Raw genomic sequence first — 18,218 nt, forward strand, 5'->3', positions numbered from 1 at the left:
TATTATAACATTAAAATGCCCCCTTATTGATATTACGTCAATGCACAAACCATTACCACAAATAATTTCTTCTTGAAAATTCTTCAATAGCATCGCCATACGTGTCCATAACCATATTATCACCTTAATAAAAAATAAACAATATTATAACATACATTAATTTCATCATAAATTTATCTCAAACAACCAAAGAAGAAAACAGATCCAATCATATAAACCGACACATAGATTTGCCATTCAACGTCAAAGCTTTAGCAAAGAGCGGTGCTCAAAGACATTATTGATGCTCAATGCCATTTTTCTCGTAAAGTTTCCACTCAACACACTTTTTATTGCTCAACTTCTAAAATGATCTAGACATGCAATACAAAGATGACGTTCAACAGTGCTCTACTGCCTCTCAACACCAAAACATTCACCAAAAGCGGCGCTTAATGGTACAATTTGTCACTTAGTACCCTAGAGCTAAAATAGTCACGTACTTTCAATACAAGTTGGCGTACAACACCACTCAGATACCGCTCAGTGTCATATCAGTTGACAGTAATTGGATTTTATGATTTTAAACAAACTTTGACCTAATCAGTTTCTCAAATAGTTACTCTTTTCTCAATGCACTGATTCAAAATAATTTTAAGCATCAAAACTCTTAGTCACACAAACCTAAAGACAATCATGAACCAATAATACAATTTAAAACAATCATACACAACAATCAAATTCATCGACATGCAAATCATCAAATTATCAAACTCATGCACACCAAAACAATTAGCTCCATTTACTTGATCAATAACTTACAAAATCAACCACTTAAACTCTTTCCAACTTGCAAAATGTTTTATCTGCATATAGAAACATCAAAAGAAGGATAAAGGCACATTGTTACAATCTCGTAAAAATTCATATATATAACTAAAAAAAAATGCATACAAGTAGAAAAATACTCACAATATAACATATAATAGAAAAATACAAGTTAAAATTCAACTTACACAAACTAAAAAACTAATTCATTCAAATTGAAGAATTTATCACAAAAATCAGTCTTATATTTTCGATTTTTCAATAAGACGATCAAAGAAAAAAAACTCCTAAGATTAAGATAAGTAATTTATGTTAAAATAATAATAAAAATTTATACTAAAAAAATTTAATATAAAATTATTTTGAAACCTTATAAAATATTATTTTTTTAATTACAATTATATATATATATATATATATATATATATATATATATACATATAAACATATTGATTTAAACACGTGGTTTTTTTTAACAAATTTAAACACATTGATTTAAGTTATAATATAAAATTATACTTAAAAATAATAGAATTGAAAATTGATTATAATTTTGAAGACTTTTTGTTGACATTTTGTTGAATGAGATGATTAAGAGTGATATAGTCTGAGCAATTAAATTGAGTGCAAGTATGATTATAATTATTACATAGGAGAAGGGTAAAACGGTAAAAGTGGGAAGGGCGTTTACTGCTGGCGTAAATAACGGCCGAAAAATGGGCACTTTGATTACCCGAGAGGCCCATACACAAAAGCTGATTGACGAAAAATAATAAAAATAAATAAAAAAGTGAAAGATACGAAAAAGGAATAAAAAAAAAACAAAAGGAAATATTATATGGGCGGAATCGAAAGGAGTTTGAAATATGGTTTTATGAGAAACGCTGAGATCCGGTTCCACACTTTCTCTCTCTATCTCTATCACCTTCTCTCTCTCTTCCCTCTCTCTCTCAAGGTTCTCTTTGTCCCTTATCACCTCACGTTCTCACTTTCTTGCCCCCATACAGGTTTTCCACCAGCCAAGAAACGGATAGAAAATTTTCAGAGCCACCACCGTTGAGAGAGCACATCACAACAAGACTCTCCTTCTCTCTCTGTCTTTCTCTCACTCTCAGCTACATGGCCTCACTCTTCGATCTGAATCCACGTCTCTGAACTCGTTCCGTCGCCGTTTAATCCCTTTAACCTCTCCAATCTGCGCTTTCTCTATATTACCGTGTACCAGCTCCGCGGAAGCCCTAAATTGCTGTGCGGCGCGCCGATTAGGCTGCCGCGTTTGGTATTGTGTTCGATCTCGCCGAACGGCGTCGTGTGGCTCAGCCCTGCGAACCCTAGGTCGTTGGATCTGGAGGCGGAGGTCGCGTTCGCGGCGCTGCGGTTTGCTTTACGGTGAACCCTAGGTTTTTTTTTTTTCTGTGGCTGCCCATGCTATTGGGTTGGTTTTGATGCCGCCTGAACCATTGCCTTGGGATCGAAAGGACTTCTTCAAGGAGAGGAAGCACGAGAGGTCTGAGTCGCTTGGGTCAGTCGCCAGATGGAGGGATTCCTCGCACCACCGCGACTTCAATCGCTGGGGATCCGCAGATTTTCGCAGACCGCCAGGTGGGTTTTCAATTCATCATTTCATTCGTTCCTAATTTCTTTTTGAGTTAGGGTCTTCTACCCGGGAACACCCCAGAATAGGCGCTCATCGGTGTTTTGTTTAGGTTTTGTTGTTTTCTTTCTTGGTGGGAGTTTCTGAGAGGTTTATGATTTTGAGAGATTGTTCTTTTTGCGCATTTGGTGCGTTGTTGAGGGTGAACCTTAGTTTATTTTTTGAAGATCTGTGCCTGCTGGTGTTGTTAGAATATTTTAGTCAAGCCTTTAATAGGGTTTTCTTTTTCGCAAGTTTTCTGTGTTCGTTTTTCTTTGTCTATGGCTTTCTGGGTGCGAGAATATATACCTTGCTTGTGTTGATATTTGTTTCTTTTTTTGTTTGAATATTTTCTGAAGGGCATGGTAAGCAGGGCGGTTGGCACCTGTTTTCTGAGGACTCAGGTCATGGGTATGCAATTTCTCGGTCAAGCAGTGACAAGATCCTGGAGGAAGATAGTCGGCCCTCGATTTCACGAGGTGATGGGAAGTACGGCAGGAGCAGTAGGGAAAATAGAGGACCCTTTGGTCAGAGAGATTGGAGAGGGCATTCGTGGGAGCCCTCCAATGGTACCGTAAATTTACCCAGAAGGCCGCAGGATATGAACAATGACCAGAGGGCTGTGGACGACGCCCTAGGATACTCTTCTCATCCACATTCCGATTTCGTGAACTCTTGGGATCAGCATCATCTTAAAGACCAGCATGAGAAGATAGGTAGTGTCAATGGGTTGGGAACTGGCTCCAGAAGTGACAGAGAGAACTCTCTGGGTGACTGGAAGCCGCTTAAATGGACCCGTTCTGGAAGCTTGTCTTCTCGAGGCTCGGGTTTTAGCCACTCAAGTAGCTCAAGGAGCATGGGAGCAGCGGATTCGCATGAAGAGAAGGCCGAGTTGCAACAGAAAAGTGCAGCTGCTAATGAGTCACATTCAGGGGAAGCAGCTGCTTGTGCGACATCTTCTGTGCCATCTGAAGATACGGCTTCTAGAAAAAAGCCAAGGCTGAATTGGGGCGAGGGACTTGCAAAGTATGAGAAGAAAAAAGTTGAGGTGCCTGATGCAAGTGCAAACAAAGACGGTCCTGTCTTGTCTGCTAGTATCACCGAACCTTGCAATTCCCTCAGTACCAGCTTGGTTGACAAAAGTCCAAAAGTTATAGGATTTTCTGAATGTGCATCTCCTGCAACTCCATCTTCTGTCGCCTGCAGTTCCTCTCCTGGTATGTTGCTAGACGTTATCTTTTTTTTATTTTAAATCCTGCTTTGAAAGATTTATTTGAAAATTGCAAATTGATGAAGGGTTTACTATCTGCATTGCAGTAACATGTGTTATATCTATGTATATAGAATTTTAGTGAAGTGTACTGTGATAATATGAGGTTTGAATTGGTATTTCATAGAGACTTGTGGTTGAATAGTAGTCAGATATCTGGCTAGAAAATTCTCTATGTTTCATTTTTGTTTACTACATGTGTTTCTCTGTCGATTAGGTTTCTCCTTTTACAAGTATTTCCCCCGACTCTAACTTTTTATTGTGCGTAATATCTCGCATATATGTTCTCCTTTATGAGCTCCATTTTTATTGAGTGTCCCCTTGACACTCGTAGGTACTCTAGTCCTTTAGTGCATGTGCTTTTTTGTTCATTGTGTGCTAATTTAGATGTGTTTTTTTACTAAAAAATTTATGTACAGAAAATACCGTTAGGTAATATATTGAAAACGTTTGTAAAATGTAATGTTTCTTGAAAAACTTGATTTTTACTGAGTAGGGCCTAAAGTTTAGTACATAAAATGTCTGTAAAATGTCGATTTATCAATGTAGGCAAGAATCAACATTTTAGCAGTTGCATGCTGCTCGAGGTTTTTTACTATATTTGAGACCATGTTTCTTGAACATTTGTGTTCCAGCTTTTGTTTTCCTTACTGTTTTTTTAACATTTTTCTCTTAGCTTAGATGAAAAATGCCAACTAGGATATTCCCCTCGTTTTTCTTGTAGTACTGTAATTGTTATATTTTATTTATACATATTTCCCTTGTGTAGAAAGCTAACCTCAACCTTTTTACCAGGTATGGATGATAAATTATTCGGAAAGACTACAAATGTAGACAATGATGTTAGTAATTTGACTTGTTCACCCGCTCCTTTGTCTGAAAATAATTTGCAGAGGTTTTCCTTTAACTTAGAGAAATTTGATATTGGCTCCTTGAATAATTTGGGTTCTTCAATTATTGAGCTGGTACAATCTGATGATCCAACTTCTGTAGATTCTGGTCCAATGAGGTCCAATGCAATTAATAAGTTACTGATATGGAAAGCTGACATTTCAAAGGTGTTGGAGATGACTGAATCTGAAATAGATTTACTTGAAAATGAACTGAAGTCGCTGAAATCTGAATCTGGTGTTACATGTCCATTTGCGGTATCCCTGGGCTCCCAGATGGTAGGTAGTGGTGAAAAATCCTTTGAAGGACATGTTGGAGTCTCTGATCAGGTCACCCGGCCGGTACCGATGAATATTGTTGATGATGCCAATACAGAGAAGGTGCCATTTTCAACTAATTTACACAGTGTTCATGAAAATGTAAAGGAAGAGGATATTGATAGTCCTGGAACAGCTACTTCTAAATTTGTTGAGCCTCTGCCTGTTTCTTGTGGTGCTGGAGGAGGATATGTTAATTTCTCCCAGGACTTGGATTCTGTTCCATCCGCAGCTGTGAAATACTTAATTCCCTGTACTGCTAGGAAAGATGTTATTGTACCTTGTGTTGATGGCAAGACTTCTTTGGAGGTAAATGATAGCATGGATATTTTATGTGGTACAATTATTTCTTCCAATAAGGAATCTGCCAACAAAGCTAGTGAGGTGTTTGATAATTTATTGCCCAAAGATTGTTGTAAGATTGGGAGGATGGGAACCAGCAGTGACACATGCAATCAGACCTTGATTAGGGAAAAGTTTGTTGAGAAAAAGCGATTTGCTAGGTTTAAGGAGAGAGTTATTGCACTTAAGTTCAGAGCATTGCATCACTTGTGGAAAGAAGATATGCGTTTACTTTCTATCAGGAAATGCCGACCAAAATCTCACAAAAAGAATGAACTAAGTGTGCGAACTACCTGCAATGGTAACCAGAAGAACCGATCATCCATTCGATCACGTTTTCCCTTTCCTGGTATGGATATTTTCAAGTTTTTTTTATTTGTTCCAGTAATTTTGTGGTCTTTCTTTGCTTGATTAGTTCAGCTAGTAAAATATATATTTTTTATATGACAATAAGCTTTGCTAATGTTTAAAGAAGGTGGTTAGTTTTCTATTGTAGTTTGGATTTTTTGAAAAAGAAAAAAGTGTTTAATTTTGATGCTATTAATCTGCTGTATTTTTGCTGCTTACTTGCTTGGTTTTCATATATTCCCGTGTTCAGAAGTAGAATAGTAACCCCCAGTCCGTTGTTTCTTGGCTGTTTGTAAAGTAAGTCGGAAGGTTTAAGCTCAGGCAAAATGAGTGGCTTTTGGTTTGGATAGCTTCACTAATTTTTGTTGGTTTGATTAGTTAGTGAAATTAACTATATCCCTGCATAGGGTTTAGACTACTTTTCCGAAAGTTGCTGTTCGCACATGTCATACTGTGTAGTATCTTGTTAGTCATGACTAATTTGAAAAGTCGAAACTAATTGTGGCTAGTAAGCAATCTAAACATGCATACCTGAAAAGTCTGATTGTAGATATGGTGATTTATTTTGTTGATTAAAATTAATAATTGAATAAAAGTCTTTTTCCAGTGTATTCAATTATATGACTTCTTGTTTAGAACATATTTTGTCTTGATAGGGATTGACTTGTACACGTGAAGTGAAGGGCTTCTGTTCAGTGTATTATTTTATATTATTCAGGATTATTTTGTGATCGTGCTGTAACACAAGTTATCTTTGATATAGTTTGTTCATTTCTTAATTTATTTGCCTTTCTGTTTTGATGATGATCATGCTTTCTTTTTTTTCCTCCTTTCTTCTGTCTGCAGCAGGAAATCATCTGAGCTTGGTTCCAACATCAGAGATTATTAATTTTACAAGCAAACTGCTTTCAGAATCTCAAGTTAAAGTGCAGAGGAACACTTTGAAGATGCCGGCATTAATTTTGGATGAAAAAGAGAAGACGATTTCAAAGTTTGTAACTAGTAATGGGCTGGTTGAAGATCCATTGGCTATTGAGAAGGAAAGGTCTTTGATTAATCCTTGGACACCACAAGAGAGAGAAATTTTCATGGAGAAATTTGCTGTCTTTGGAAAAAATTTTAGGAAAATTGCTTCTTTTCTTGACCACAAGACAACTGCTGACTGTGTTGAATTCTACTACAAAAATCATAAATCTGATTGTTTTGAGAAACTTAAGAAGCAAGATGTTGGTAAGCTGGGGAAGTCATTTTCAGCTAAAACTGACTTGGTGGCATCAGGTAAAAAATGGAATCGTGAATTGAATGCTGCTTCCCTTGAAATTTTGAGTGCAGCTTCGCTGATGGCAGGTGGCATTGCAGGTAATAAAAAAATCCGTGCAGGAAGCTCACTTTTGGGTGGCTATGGTAAAGTAAAGACGTCGAGGGTTGAAGACTTCATTGAGAAATCAGGCAGTTTTGACATTCTTGGGGATGAAAGAGAGACAGCTGCTGCAGCTGATGTATTGGCAGGTATATGTGGTTCTCTTTCATCAGAGGCTATTGGTTCCTGCATAACAAGTTCTGTCGATGCAGTAGAAGGTAGCAGGGATAGGAAGTTCCTGAAAGTAAACCCTTTATACAAGCTGCCCTTCACACCAGATGTTACTCAGGATGTTGATGATGAGACTTGTTCAGATGAGAGTTGTGGTGAAATGGATCCTACAGACTGGACTGATGATGAGAAGGCTGCCTTTCTTCAGGCCGTATCTTCTTTTGGGAAAGACTTTGCCAAAATAGCTCGGTGTGTTAGGACAAGGTCCCAAGAACAGTGCAAAGTTTTCTTCAGCAAAGGCCGCAAATGTCTTGGATTAGATCTCATGCGCCCAATACCTGAAAATGTTGGATCCCCAGTGAACGATGATGCAAATGGGGGTGAGAGTGACACTGATGATGCATGTGTTGTGGAGACAGGCTCAGTGGTTGGAACTGAAAAGTCTGGCACTAAAACAGATGAGGACCTGCCTTTGTATGGAACAAAAACATTCAATGATGAGTCCAATCCTGTGCAAGCTAGGAACCTGTCAGCAGAATTAAATGAATCAAAGGGGACTGATGGGACAGAAGTCGATATTGAAGATGCAAATGTGGTTTCTGATGCATGTGCAATTGATATTGATTCTAAACTGGGCTGTGATGGTAGTATATTTGCCTTGTGTGGTTCTGTCAGTGGACAAACAACTGTAATCATGTCGGATAGAACAGAAATTAGAAGAGATAAAGCTACTAAATTGATATCTGTTCCAGATACAAGCAGTGAACCATGCGAGATTAATTCTTTTGTTGAGGATAGAATGGTGGTTTCCGAGGTCTCTTCGGGAAGACCTGGTAATGAATTGGAGAGGCAGAGAGTGTCTTCACCCCGATGTCTTGATGAGAGAGATAGTAAACAGGAAGCTGATTCGGGTGTCATAGTTGATTTGAAAAGCCCTGTGCACATTCTAAGCACTATGGTAAATGCTCCCGTCTCGTCATTTGGAAATTCCTCTTCAGGATTGAGTTCTAGTACTGAAAATAAGAACGTACCCATTGGACAGCCTCATACCTCTCTGTTGTCTGTGGACGAACATCAAGCATCTTCAAATTCATTTTTACAAAATCCTGTTGCTTCTGATATTCAGTGTGAGAAAACAGCTAGCCAAGATCGACTATCTTCTACCTGTGATATTCAGGTTAGAAACGATGAGCAGCCCCCTATTACTGGGAATTCATCAGACCATGTTGATACCGGAAGTATTCTCCAGGGCTATCCCTTGCAAGCTCCCATTAAGAAGGAGATGAATGATGATATGAACTGTAGTAGTTCAGCAGCAGAATTACATATTTTGTCCCAGAAGATTGAACAGCCTGATGATCAAACCAAAAAATTACAGTCGTTGGATTCAGATAAAACATCCAGAAATGGTGACGTCAAACTTTTTGGGAAGATACTAACCAATCCTTCATCAGCACAGAAACCTAATGTGGGTGCTAAAGGTAGTGAAGAAAATGGTATCCACCATCATAAGTTCAGCAAACCTTCTGGTGTGAAATTTGCCGGACATAATGCAGATGGGAATTTGAAAATTTTGAAGTTTGACTGTAATGATTATGTTGGCCTTGAAAATGTTCCCATGAGGAGTTATGGTTATTGGGATGGAAACAGAATACAGACTGGTCTCTCTTCTTTGCCAGATTCTGCTATCTTGCTAGCAAAGTATCCTGCAGCCTTCAGTAATTATCCCACATCTTCTGCCAAATTGGAGCAACCGTCATTGCAAACATTTTCCAAGAATAATAATGAACGGCTCCTAAATGGAAGTAATGCCGTGATTGATTATCAGATGTTTAGAAGGGATGGTCAGAAAGTGCAGCCATTTATGGTAGATGTGAAGCACTGCCAGGATGTATTCTCTGAGATGCAGAGAAGAAATGGTTTTGAAACAATCTCAAGTTTACAGCAGCAGAGCAGGGGAGTAATGGGAATGAATGGGGTTGGCAGACCGGGGATTCTGGTAGGAGGATCGTGCAGTGGTGTCTCAGATCCTGTGGCAGCAATCAAAATGCATTATTCCAATTCTGACAAGTACGGTGGTCAGTCTGGGAGTATTGCGAGAGAAGATGAATCATGGGGAGGGAAGGGGGACTGAGCGGCAAACACCTCTTTTTGCCGCCCTCTGTATTATAGTTTTTGTTATTGCTTAATACAGTGTAGGGCGATTTAATGGTTCTCAAGCCCGTCTTTTTGGTAAAATATTTAGGTGCTTGTAATATGGCAGCAGCTTTGTATTTGTTGTATTTGATGAAAATACAGAAATAATCTCTGAAAAGGTTAGGAGGGGCGATTGCCATTACCATTGCCAAATTCTGGATCCTTGCCGTCTGTCTCACTACTCATTTTGACGATCTTTTCGAGCTTCTAATTACCTGTTCCAGAGATGGCCATTACAGATCAGATGCTTTATTTCAACTCTGCCCGTAGACTTTATTTCGGTAGGCATTGACTCTGCGGCGTTTCTAATTGTAGAATTAGGGAATTCGGTATAAATAAGTGTTGAGTTACTGGTTATTCAGCTTCATCCAATCATGCAGAAATTTTTTGGCACTGCTTCGGACAAATTCTGCAATCAATTCCTTCCACCTTCAATCAGTTTCTAACTAAATATTAAGTCTCACAAATTTTAACAAATATGTTGAGCAATTGGAGATCATTATCATTCAGTGAAACAATTTCGTGAAGAAAATGAGGATTTGTTGAGATATCAAGTAGTCGTGTTTGATAGAACTTTTGAATACAAATGTTGGCAAGGAAGATAACACGTCATTACTTTGGCTTCATATATCTTTCACTTAAACATCTTGAAAAGTCTGCTTCATACTAGCAATTTCCTTTGCCTCTTCAGGTGTCTGAAGGGTAGAAGGAAGCGGTGCATTGATTTCAATTATCTGCAAGAACCGAAACGAAGAATTATTAGACCCAAATATCAACTAAGTATAAAATCCATATTACTAATTGCGGAACGGATAGATAACATAACATCCTGAAGAAACCTCTCAATGTTTTGAAGGGCATAACTGTAAATTAAACTGCTTCGTGCGCTGTTTTTCAAATAACATACCCAAATGGAAAATGCATAACATAAGTGTAAATTTTGACACTTCAATAATCTGATTATAATAGCTTCAAAAATCCAATTTATTTCAATAATCTCCCAAAAAATTATATAAGTCAGAAATTTTTAGATTCACAGAAACGATTTCATATAAGAGGCAAACATTGCAAATAATTTATGCTTCCAAAAAACAACTGAAATAAAGAAAGATAATCTTTAACAAGCTCTAAAAATAATTTTCGATGTACCTCGTCAGTTAATGGATGAGACAGAACCAATTTATGTGCATGCAAGTTATACCCACAATCTCCAGGAACTGCTTTTATAGGCCTGTGATAACCCCTACACAAGGAACAGCCAAACGAATTTAAGGAGTAAAGGGGCAATCTGGAATTGAATATTTGAGGCTAAAACTAAGTATCATATCGAGAATTGAATGTCAAACACACTTGTAAGTTTGATCGCATAATATAAACACAGTTCTATTTAAATTATCACAATGCCGACACAGAAGCAACCCCCTGGCATACATATACTTGTATTTAAGAGGGAAGCAGTCTACATTCCAGAACACTGCACTCAGAAGTTACTGGGATTCATTGTAAGTTTCTTCTGTTAGAGTTCGATATGCAAGTGAGATGAAGGAAAGTTCATTTCACAAGACAAAATTGATATTATTTAATACCGTTGGAAAATCGTGTTAAGTGAATGATTCTCGGAAACCTATAATACAAGCATTTACCCATCTTCAGCAAAACTCTCATCTATAGAATCACAATCTAAGCATTTAGGTTGCCCGCCGACACCATACAGGGGATCACCTACAAATAAACCAAAGGAAAAAGATAATGTAGTCAGACAAGACTAACGAGAAGAATGGCTGTGCCCCAATAAAACATGTTACACAGAAGTTGGAATGTGAATGCGAATTAGTTAATATGAGATTTCACAAGATGCAGGGAAATATTATGTTTAGTTATCCTCTCAATAATGTTTATCAAATTGAAACCTCAACAAAAAATTAAAGTTTGAAAGAAAAAATGAAATATTTCCAGAAAACATATTTACTAGAGAGGTGGAAATTGCAAGGTTTTTTTTTTTTTTTTTTTTTTTTAATTTTATTTTAGTGGTGTACATCGTATATGATGTCTACCTTTATTATTTTACGTGGAGCACCATGAACAATTTAGCATTAAATATTTACCTAACAGAGGATGCCCAATGAAAGAAAGATGAATACGGATTTGATGTGGTCGTCCAGACTGAATTTTAACCTGACAAACAAGCCAACCAGAAGATGTTAGAGAGTCTGGATTTCTGATTTAATGTAGCCTTTCTCTTTCTTTTATTGCCTCTTGAAAGGGATTTATAATGGGCTGAGTACAAGCAAAACTTTGGGCAGCAAAACATGTTGGAATACAAGCAAATAAATTTTGAATGACTATTCCAAGAGTGAATTTGATGTGACATCAGTGAACATTGAATAATATCTATGAACAGAGCAATGCTGCAATTTTGTTAATTAAACCCACTCTAACGCATACTATTTTTTTACCTTTTTTCTAGAGATTTAGTTTCATTGTTTTTGTAAACATACATTGTACCCTAACATTGTAAAACCATAGAAAAAATATTATCTATCAGAAATAATATTTTACTTTTCTTCTATTTAAAAATTAACAATATTTTATATGACGTTTATCAATGCTCAAGTATTAAAACGATGGTATTTTTTGTCAACGTTTTTACTGATAAAAGTGTCTTACAAAGCAATTTAATTTAATTTTAATTTAATCTTATAAAATCGACTTATTAAATTAAAACTGTTCTTATTTATATACTAAATTTTGATATTATTTTTAGTGGATGTGACTCTTGGGTGGGTCATTTCTAGGATCCCAGGTTCACTTGGTTGTCATAAATGATGTGGTCCTGAGCATGAAATTCAGCTACCTGGACCAATGTGCTGTTTTCTTGTACGTTTCTCTCCAGAATGCTCACCACACTGAGTGCTGGTTTTCCTGGTCCAATGAAAACAACTAGACATGATTAGATGATCAATATTTGGAGGGAACTCTTAGAAAGAAGAGAAATGGAGACATTATAACCAAATCAGACTAGTGGAAATCAATAAGCATAAGCATTTCCTCTGGAACTCATCCATCTGAAACAAAATAGAGATTGAAAATAACCTGATTCAGAGGCAACGTATAACCCTTTAGCAACACCTGGATATTTAACTACTCCAATTGGTTGATTGACAGTCACCTGTAAAGCAAAACAACCTTCAAGTTATACATGCAAAATTGTCCCAAACTACAGACTCAGCATCAAATTATTCCATATAAGCACAAAATAACAACTAAATAGTCCCTTGATCTTGATAATAAACACAAGGCAAATGGACTAGTCATGATAGATATTCAAGTAACAATAACAAACCATGCTTACTCAAACGGTTACCATTTTTTTGAAAAATTCAGATTTACTAAAAATGAAAAAGAAAGCAATACGCAATATACAATGGAAAATCAGTTATAAAAAGATAACGACAATGTTGAAATGATGAAGCATCGTTAGCTCATCTGGATTCTATAACAAAAAATAATCAAAATTTTAGAAAGTTGAATCATGGGTTCTAGACATCTCTAATTTTTCCAAACTGTCAGTCTTTTTCTCCAGAAATTAACAGTCAAAAGAATTCAGTCCCCATGCAACTTCACTAAAGGTTAATATAGCTTCTAATGTAAGCCTCTGGTTTCTGCTGACTCACCTTGCTGCGTATACAGCTGTTAGGTAGCTAGAATGTTAATTTTAGTTAGCTGTCAACGGCCTCGCTAGAAATGTATCACACATTCTTTCTTGTGATTAAGTTTATTCACTTACCATTCTAATTACCGAATTTTATAGCTTCAGTTTCTCTCTAAACATTTTCTTACTTGATAAATGCCATTGCCTTTGGTAAAATGCCTAAAATAAATTGTGTGCATTCCAGCTCATTTATTTATTTTTTCTCAATTTCAAAAAGCATATATGATTGTAAGAATATAATATCTCTACGGTATAAATTAAATTAGAATATTACTGAGAGTTCTTGCAGCTGTTTTCAACATTCACTATGAAAAGGAAAAACGAAATATTCCATGCTTTCTTAATCTCGTACACCATTTCTGATCATTTTACTTTTACTCGGGTGGTGGGCGGGATGGATGCAGCCTAAAAGCACTTGTTAATATTGATAAGGGGGAGTCATGTCACTTGTCAACAGTGCCTATAAAGAGGAGGGAAAAACTATGCACCATCACCTGGTCATTCTCCACTATCCCACTCGCAAGTCCTCGGTATATCTTTGCAATCTTCCCAATTTCCTGTTTTGTATTTCTGCTTCCATAACAGCAGTATACAGTACACAATAGCAAATAATGAGCAAACAAGGTAACTGAGTATGAAGTGCACAATATAAACTCAAAATTTTGAACCATTTTTTTTCCGTGCTCTTCTTAAGTGTCTTCAACTTAAGATAAGGAACAGGCTAGAAGGTAAAACACTTCACAAGTGAATTATAAAATGCAAAAAACCAAAAAGGCAGTCCTTTCCTAACCTTTTTCCTCCAATGTTAGAAGTTCCATCAGCAAAATAAGATGCAAGACGAGCTCTGGCTAGTTTTGTCTTTGCACATAACAAAATTCCTATGATGCAATCAATCAAAATCCAAAACAATTCAAAGTATCATGCGCTAATTATTCATAACGTTAGAAGGGTATTAAGCAAAGGATCTAATCATACTTGTATAACATTTCTGGTAAGTAATAAATATAAAAATACCACTACCACTTGTAGTGAAACAATCAACTGAGCAGACGGTAATTAAGTAAACTTTTGACTACAGACAAATATGTTTTATATAATATTAAGATAAAACCAGTTTCCTGTCAGAGTTCTAAACAAGTTTTGTGATAATTAAATTTTAAACTATGCAACATATTACAGACAGAATCTACCAATTTCACTTTTCAACCAAAATATTCCGTATAACCTGAAGTTCCCCTCCCTAGGCGATGTACTGGGACAGGATGCGACTTTTTGTGCAAATTGGCTTCCCATTGAAGCTGTGTCAAAACTGTCCTTTGCTGGAAGAGCCCTCCTGGCAGAACTTGCAAGCCAGAAGGTTTATTTAGAGCAATCTGAATTTGCACCAACACCCCAATCAAAAGATTTATATTTAAGACATTCTTACTAGAATAATATGTTTTAGTAGGGATAACAGAAAACTCTGTAGTCTAATAACTTCCTGTAAAGATCCTCACAACTCATTTTAAACACTCATCAGAAGCAATCAGCCAGAAAAACATCGTTAATTTACTTAGGAGACAGTTTTCCATCTAATGTTTCCATCCTTCCCATGAACCAAACATATTTGAATTTTGCTACATTAATATAAGTATAATCTTAATTGGACATTGTAATTTGCATTCTAAAGCACCACTAGCAAAGAAAATAATTTCATAAATTTGATTTACATATTTAATATAATTAATCAGAAAAACAATCATATTGAACAAGTAGAGATATAAAAAATGGGGCATATAAAGTAACACTAACCATGTCATCATCTTCATACAATACTTCAATCATATGTGGGGCATCAGGTTCCTTCCATGGAAGTCTATGATAGACTAGCTTTGAACCAACTCTAATATGAAGATAGGAAACATCATAAACAGAACAAACCACGCATTAGAAAGGATAACAAATTTCTATCAAAGAACCTGAGGACTGCGTTGGAATCAGTAACAACTCTTCCATCAAATGTTATCTGTAGATGACACACTAATTAATATGACAAACAGCCGAGATGGAACATTCCTTGTAGTCAACTATTTCAGATTCGTTAATGATCAAACCTGTCCACTTTTTATACGCTGCAACCAACTGTTAAAAAAATCAGTATGTGCGATTCCCAAGAGTAATAATGTTACCAAATCGAAAAAAAAAAAAAAACACAAGAGGATCAACAATTTTGCCAAAACCAAAACTCGCTTTGGGAAAGAGAAATGCACGAAAATAGCTATCCAATACCTCAGCAAATCTGACAAAAATCAACCCCATTACCAAAGCTAATAGAAGCAAAAAGACCATTCAAATTTCCATCCCCCACAAATGCAGCGGAAGATACTGCTGACTAAGAACTCATAACCCCGGTTCAATTGTTTCATAGTTGGCAACGCCAAATTTGTATTTGTATCTTATTAACTATCAGCTTAATGTATTTCATTCCCCCTCAGCTCTTAGGAACAATTCAAAATTTCAGTTAACAACATTTGGCTAGGTCATGTTTGTTTCTCATCAATGCCAACCCTTTATTAAATTCTCAAAACAGAATCTGAAATTCCAGCAAAAAACGAAAATAATTAAAAAATAATAATCCCAGTAGCATAGCTTCATTTTTCTTCCGTTGTTAACATGTAAGCGGAGAAAATTTTCAAAATTTATGACTAAAACGTAAGTTGGCAGTTGAGGGGTTAACTTACCCTTGTAAGGGAGCAGAACTTTTGTACTTGGTAGAGTAAAACTCTATCAGAGTCAACCCTGAAAATTGATAGGGCGTAAAATAGAACTGAGTTGCAATATGATTAGATAAAGAAAAGTGAAAGGGGAAAGAGGTAGAAGCATTGAGAAGGAGCACTGAACCAGAATCAGAGATTCGAACGACGTCGTCGTAGGAGAGACCGTCGTTGCATTCAGGCCAAGGAATTCCAAATTTCCTACGGCACGCCATGAAAAAAAAAAAAACTGAAAGGCTTGAATTTGAAAACCAAAACGACGTTAGTTATCTGTTTGATTGAGAGATTAATCTGAGGTATATGCTTAATTAAATTGTTTTTCCCCCTCATAATCAAAAAATAATTTTTCAATAATAATGTGTTTGGAATATGGGACAGAGGTCAACAATTTGGTAAATTCACTCCATAAATTGGGAAGTTACCTGCATGATACTCGAAATCTTTAAGTGAGTAAAGATTGTGTTGTATTTAATATAATTATTTACTTCCTTATTTCTTACTTATATTTATATTTATAGATTTTAAAATAAATTTTTAATTAATCACAATTTAATTATAATTTAATTAGTAATAATCATATTTTATTTTAAATTAATCAGTATTAATATTAACCTTTTTGTTGTCTGATGTTTAATCTTATTCTTGTCTCTTAACCGTAACAAAAAAACTCGTGTAGAGAAAAAATTATTCAATCCATGTCATGTAAAGGTAACTCTTACGATGAAGGTGTTGAGTCGAAATTGGAATAATACCCTATCCAAATTTACTGTTAACCTGAATTGTTGTGGGTTTGTTTGAACGTTTGATACCAACGATGTACAAGAGATATTGAAAATGCATCTGTCGGAGTAAAAATATCATTTAACACAGGCTAAAATCTCTAGAAAATGAGATACTCATTCTGAAAGCATAAAAATAAAATTTGGTGCAACAATAAAAAAAAAAAACATGAAATTGATTCTGAAAATTGATTTCATAATTCTGAAAATTTGTCTCATGAAAAACACGAGTCCAACTAATTCTACTGCAGCAACTTGGTCACATAAATGTTTTATTTGTAGGAGTTTAGATTAGTTTTATTTCTTACCCATCGTTAAGCTAGTTTAATATTACATATATTAATCTATTAATCACTCAAAATTTCCTGCCACATGTAAATAAATACATATTACTTAAAGGGGTTTGCTAATTCAGGTAAAGTGGTTTTTTAGTTGGTATATTTTAACAAAATGTATTAAATTTTAGGTTATACAAATATCTCTATTTAATTGTTTTTTAAAATAAAAAATAAAAAAAGGTAGTTATTTTCCACGACTTTATCCGTCTGGGTTTATAGAATCCGTCTGGGTTTATAAAACCCGTCTGGTTCTATAAACCCAGACGGGTTCTATAAACCCAGACCGGTTCTATATACCCTGACGGGTTCTATAAACCCAAACGGGTTCTATAAACCCAGACGGGTTCTATAAATCCAAACGCATTCTATATACTTAGACGGGTTCTATAAACCTCGACGGGTTCTATAAATCATAAACTCAGTTTTCAAATAAAAAAGGTAGTTGTTTTTTAAAATAAAAAATAAAATAAAAGGTAGTTATTTTTTAAAATTAAAAATAAAATAAAAGCTAATAACTTCTCTCTTACACGTGGACCAATCAAAATTTTTAATAACTACCTTTTTTTTTTTTAAATTAAATTTTAAAATTATTAAAATACTCTTGAATTTAAAATTGATTTTCTTTTTTAACAAAGATATTGTAACCTGAAACTTGATACACTTTACTAAAATGTACCAACCGAAAAACTCCCTTCCTTAAATTAACAAACCCTTGCTTAAATAATACTGGCCGTGTGTTCACCTCAAGTGAGATATGACTTCACTAAATATCATGTAGGAGACAAGAGAGAAGAAGTGTGTTGGACTTTGTTACAGCAAACTCGTTCATATTAACTTTGTGATATATTTGATTCTCAGTTTTGTCAGTTCTTGATGTGACTAATATGTTTCTGGAACAGGATTACTCAAGCAGCTTCCTGCTCAAGATCTAATTGCCAGAGATCTTCATGATAATGAATGGAAGTTTAGACACATATTTCGAGGTTTATTTTTTTAAGCTTTTTTTCTGTCCACTTTACTTGTAATAAACACCTATTATGTACTTACATATTCAATGTACTCAAATCTTCGATCTTCCTTTTTATTATGCAAGACATAATTTGAGTAGCATTGGAAGCAGGACCTAGGTTTCTGAAAAATAATTAGTTACAATAATACAATAATTACAATAAAAAATGATAATCCAAGCTCACAGTTTTAAACTTATCGTAGAAATAAAAATAAGTAACCAGAAAGTTAATTAATATAAAAGAATAAAAATAATATAGTAAGAAATGAAAAAATAATTTTATTTTCAAATT

The 18,218-nt window shown here is 35.4% G+C and overlaps 2 protein-coding genes across 5 annotated transcripts; one reads left to right on the forward strand and one right to left on the reverse strand.

Moving 5' to 3' along the window:
- The first annotated feature begins 1,664 nt into the window (after nt 1-1,664).
- LOC106771825 lies at nt 1,665-9,692 on the forward strand. 3 transcript variants are annotated; one of them, XM_014657815.2, is made up of 5 exons: nt 1,666-2,409; nt 2,800-3,657; nt 4,506-5,609; nt 6,455-6,886; nt 6,968-9,692. In XM_014657815.2, the coding sequence occupies exons 1-5, from the start codon at nt 2,253-2,255 to the stop codon at nt 9,271-9,273; spliced, it is 4,857 nt and encodes a 1,618-aa protein (XP_014513301.1). In that variant the 5' UTR covers nt 1,666-2,252; the 3' UTR covers nt 9,274-9,692. The 3 variants fall into 3 exon arrangements, with proteins under 3 accessions (XP_022641184.1, XP_014513301.1, XP_014513300.1); XM_022785463.1 differs by having other exon boundaries at nt 1,665-2,409; nt 6,458-9,692; XM_014657814.2 differs by having other exon boundaries at nt 6,455-9,692.
- A 102-nt stretch (nt 9,693-9,794) lies between these two features.
- Nucleotides 9,795-16,068, reverse strand: LOC106771826 (RNA pseudouridine synthase 5). 2 transcript variants are annotated; one of them, XM_014657816.2, is made up of 14 exons: nt 15,928-16,068; nt 15,768-15,825; nt 15,141-15,168; nt 15,006-15,052; nt 14,839-14,929; nt 14,273-14,420; nt 13,838-13,925; nt 13,542-13,617; nt 12,429-12,504; nt 12,190-12,257; nt 11,441-11,510; nt 10,979-11,057; nt 10,485-10,578; nt 9,795-10,069 (listed from the first exon to the last, which is right to left on the reverse strand). In XM_014657816.2, exons 1-14 carry the CDS (start codon nt 16,013-16,015, stop codon nt 9,974-9,976), a joined length of 1,107 nt encoding a protein of 368 aa, XP_014513302.1. In that variant the 5' UTR covers nt 16,016-16,068; the 3' UTR covers nt 9,795-9,973. The 2 variants fall into 2 exon arrangements, with proteins under 2 accessions (XP_014513302.1, XP_014513303.1); XM_014657817.2 differs by lacking the exons at nt 15,006-15,052; nt 15,141-15,168.
- Between the last annotated feature and the right edge of the window lie 2,150 nt (nt 16,069-18,218).

The sequence above is a fragment of the Vigna radiata genome, chromosome 8, assembly GCF_000741045.1.
Source record: "Vigna radiata var. radiata cultivar VC1973A chromosome 8, Vradiata_ver6, whole genome shotgun sequence".
In the NCBI taxonomy this organism is placed as follows: domain Eukaryota; kingdom Viridiplantae; phylum Streptophyta; class Magnoliopsida; order Fabales; family Fabaceae; genus Vigna; species Vigna radiata.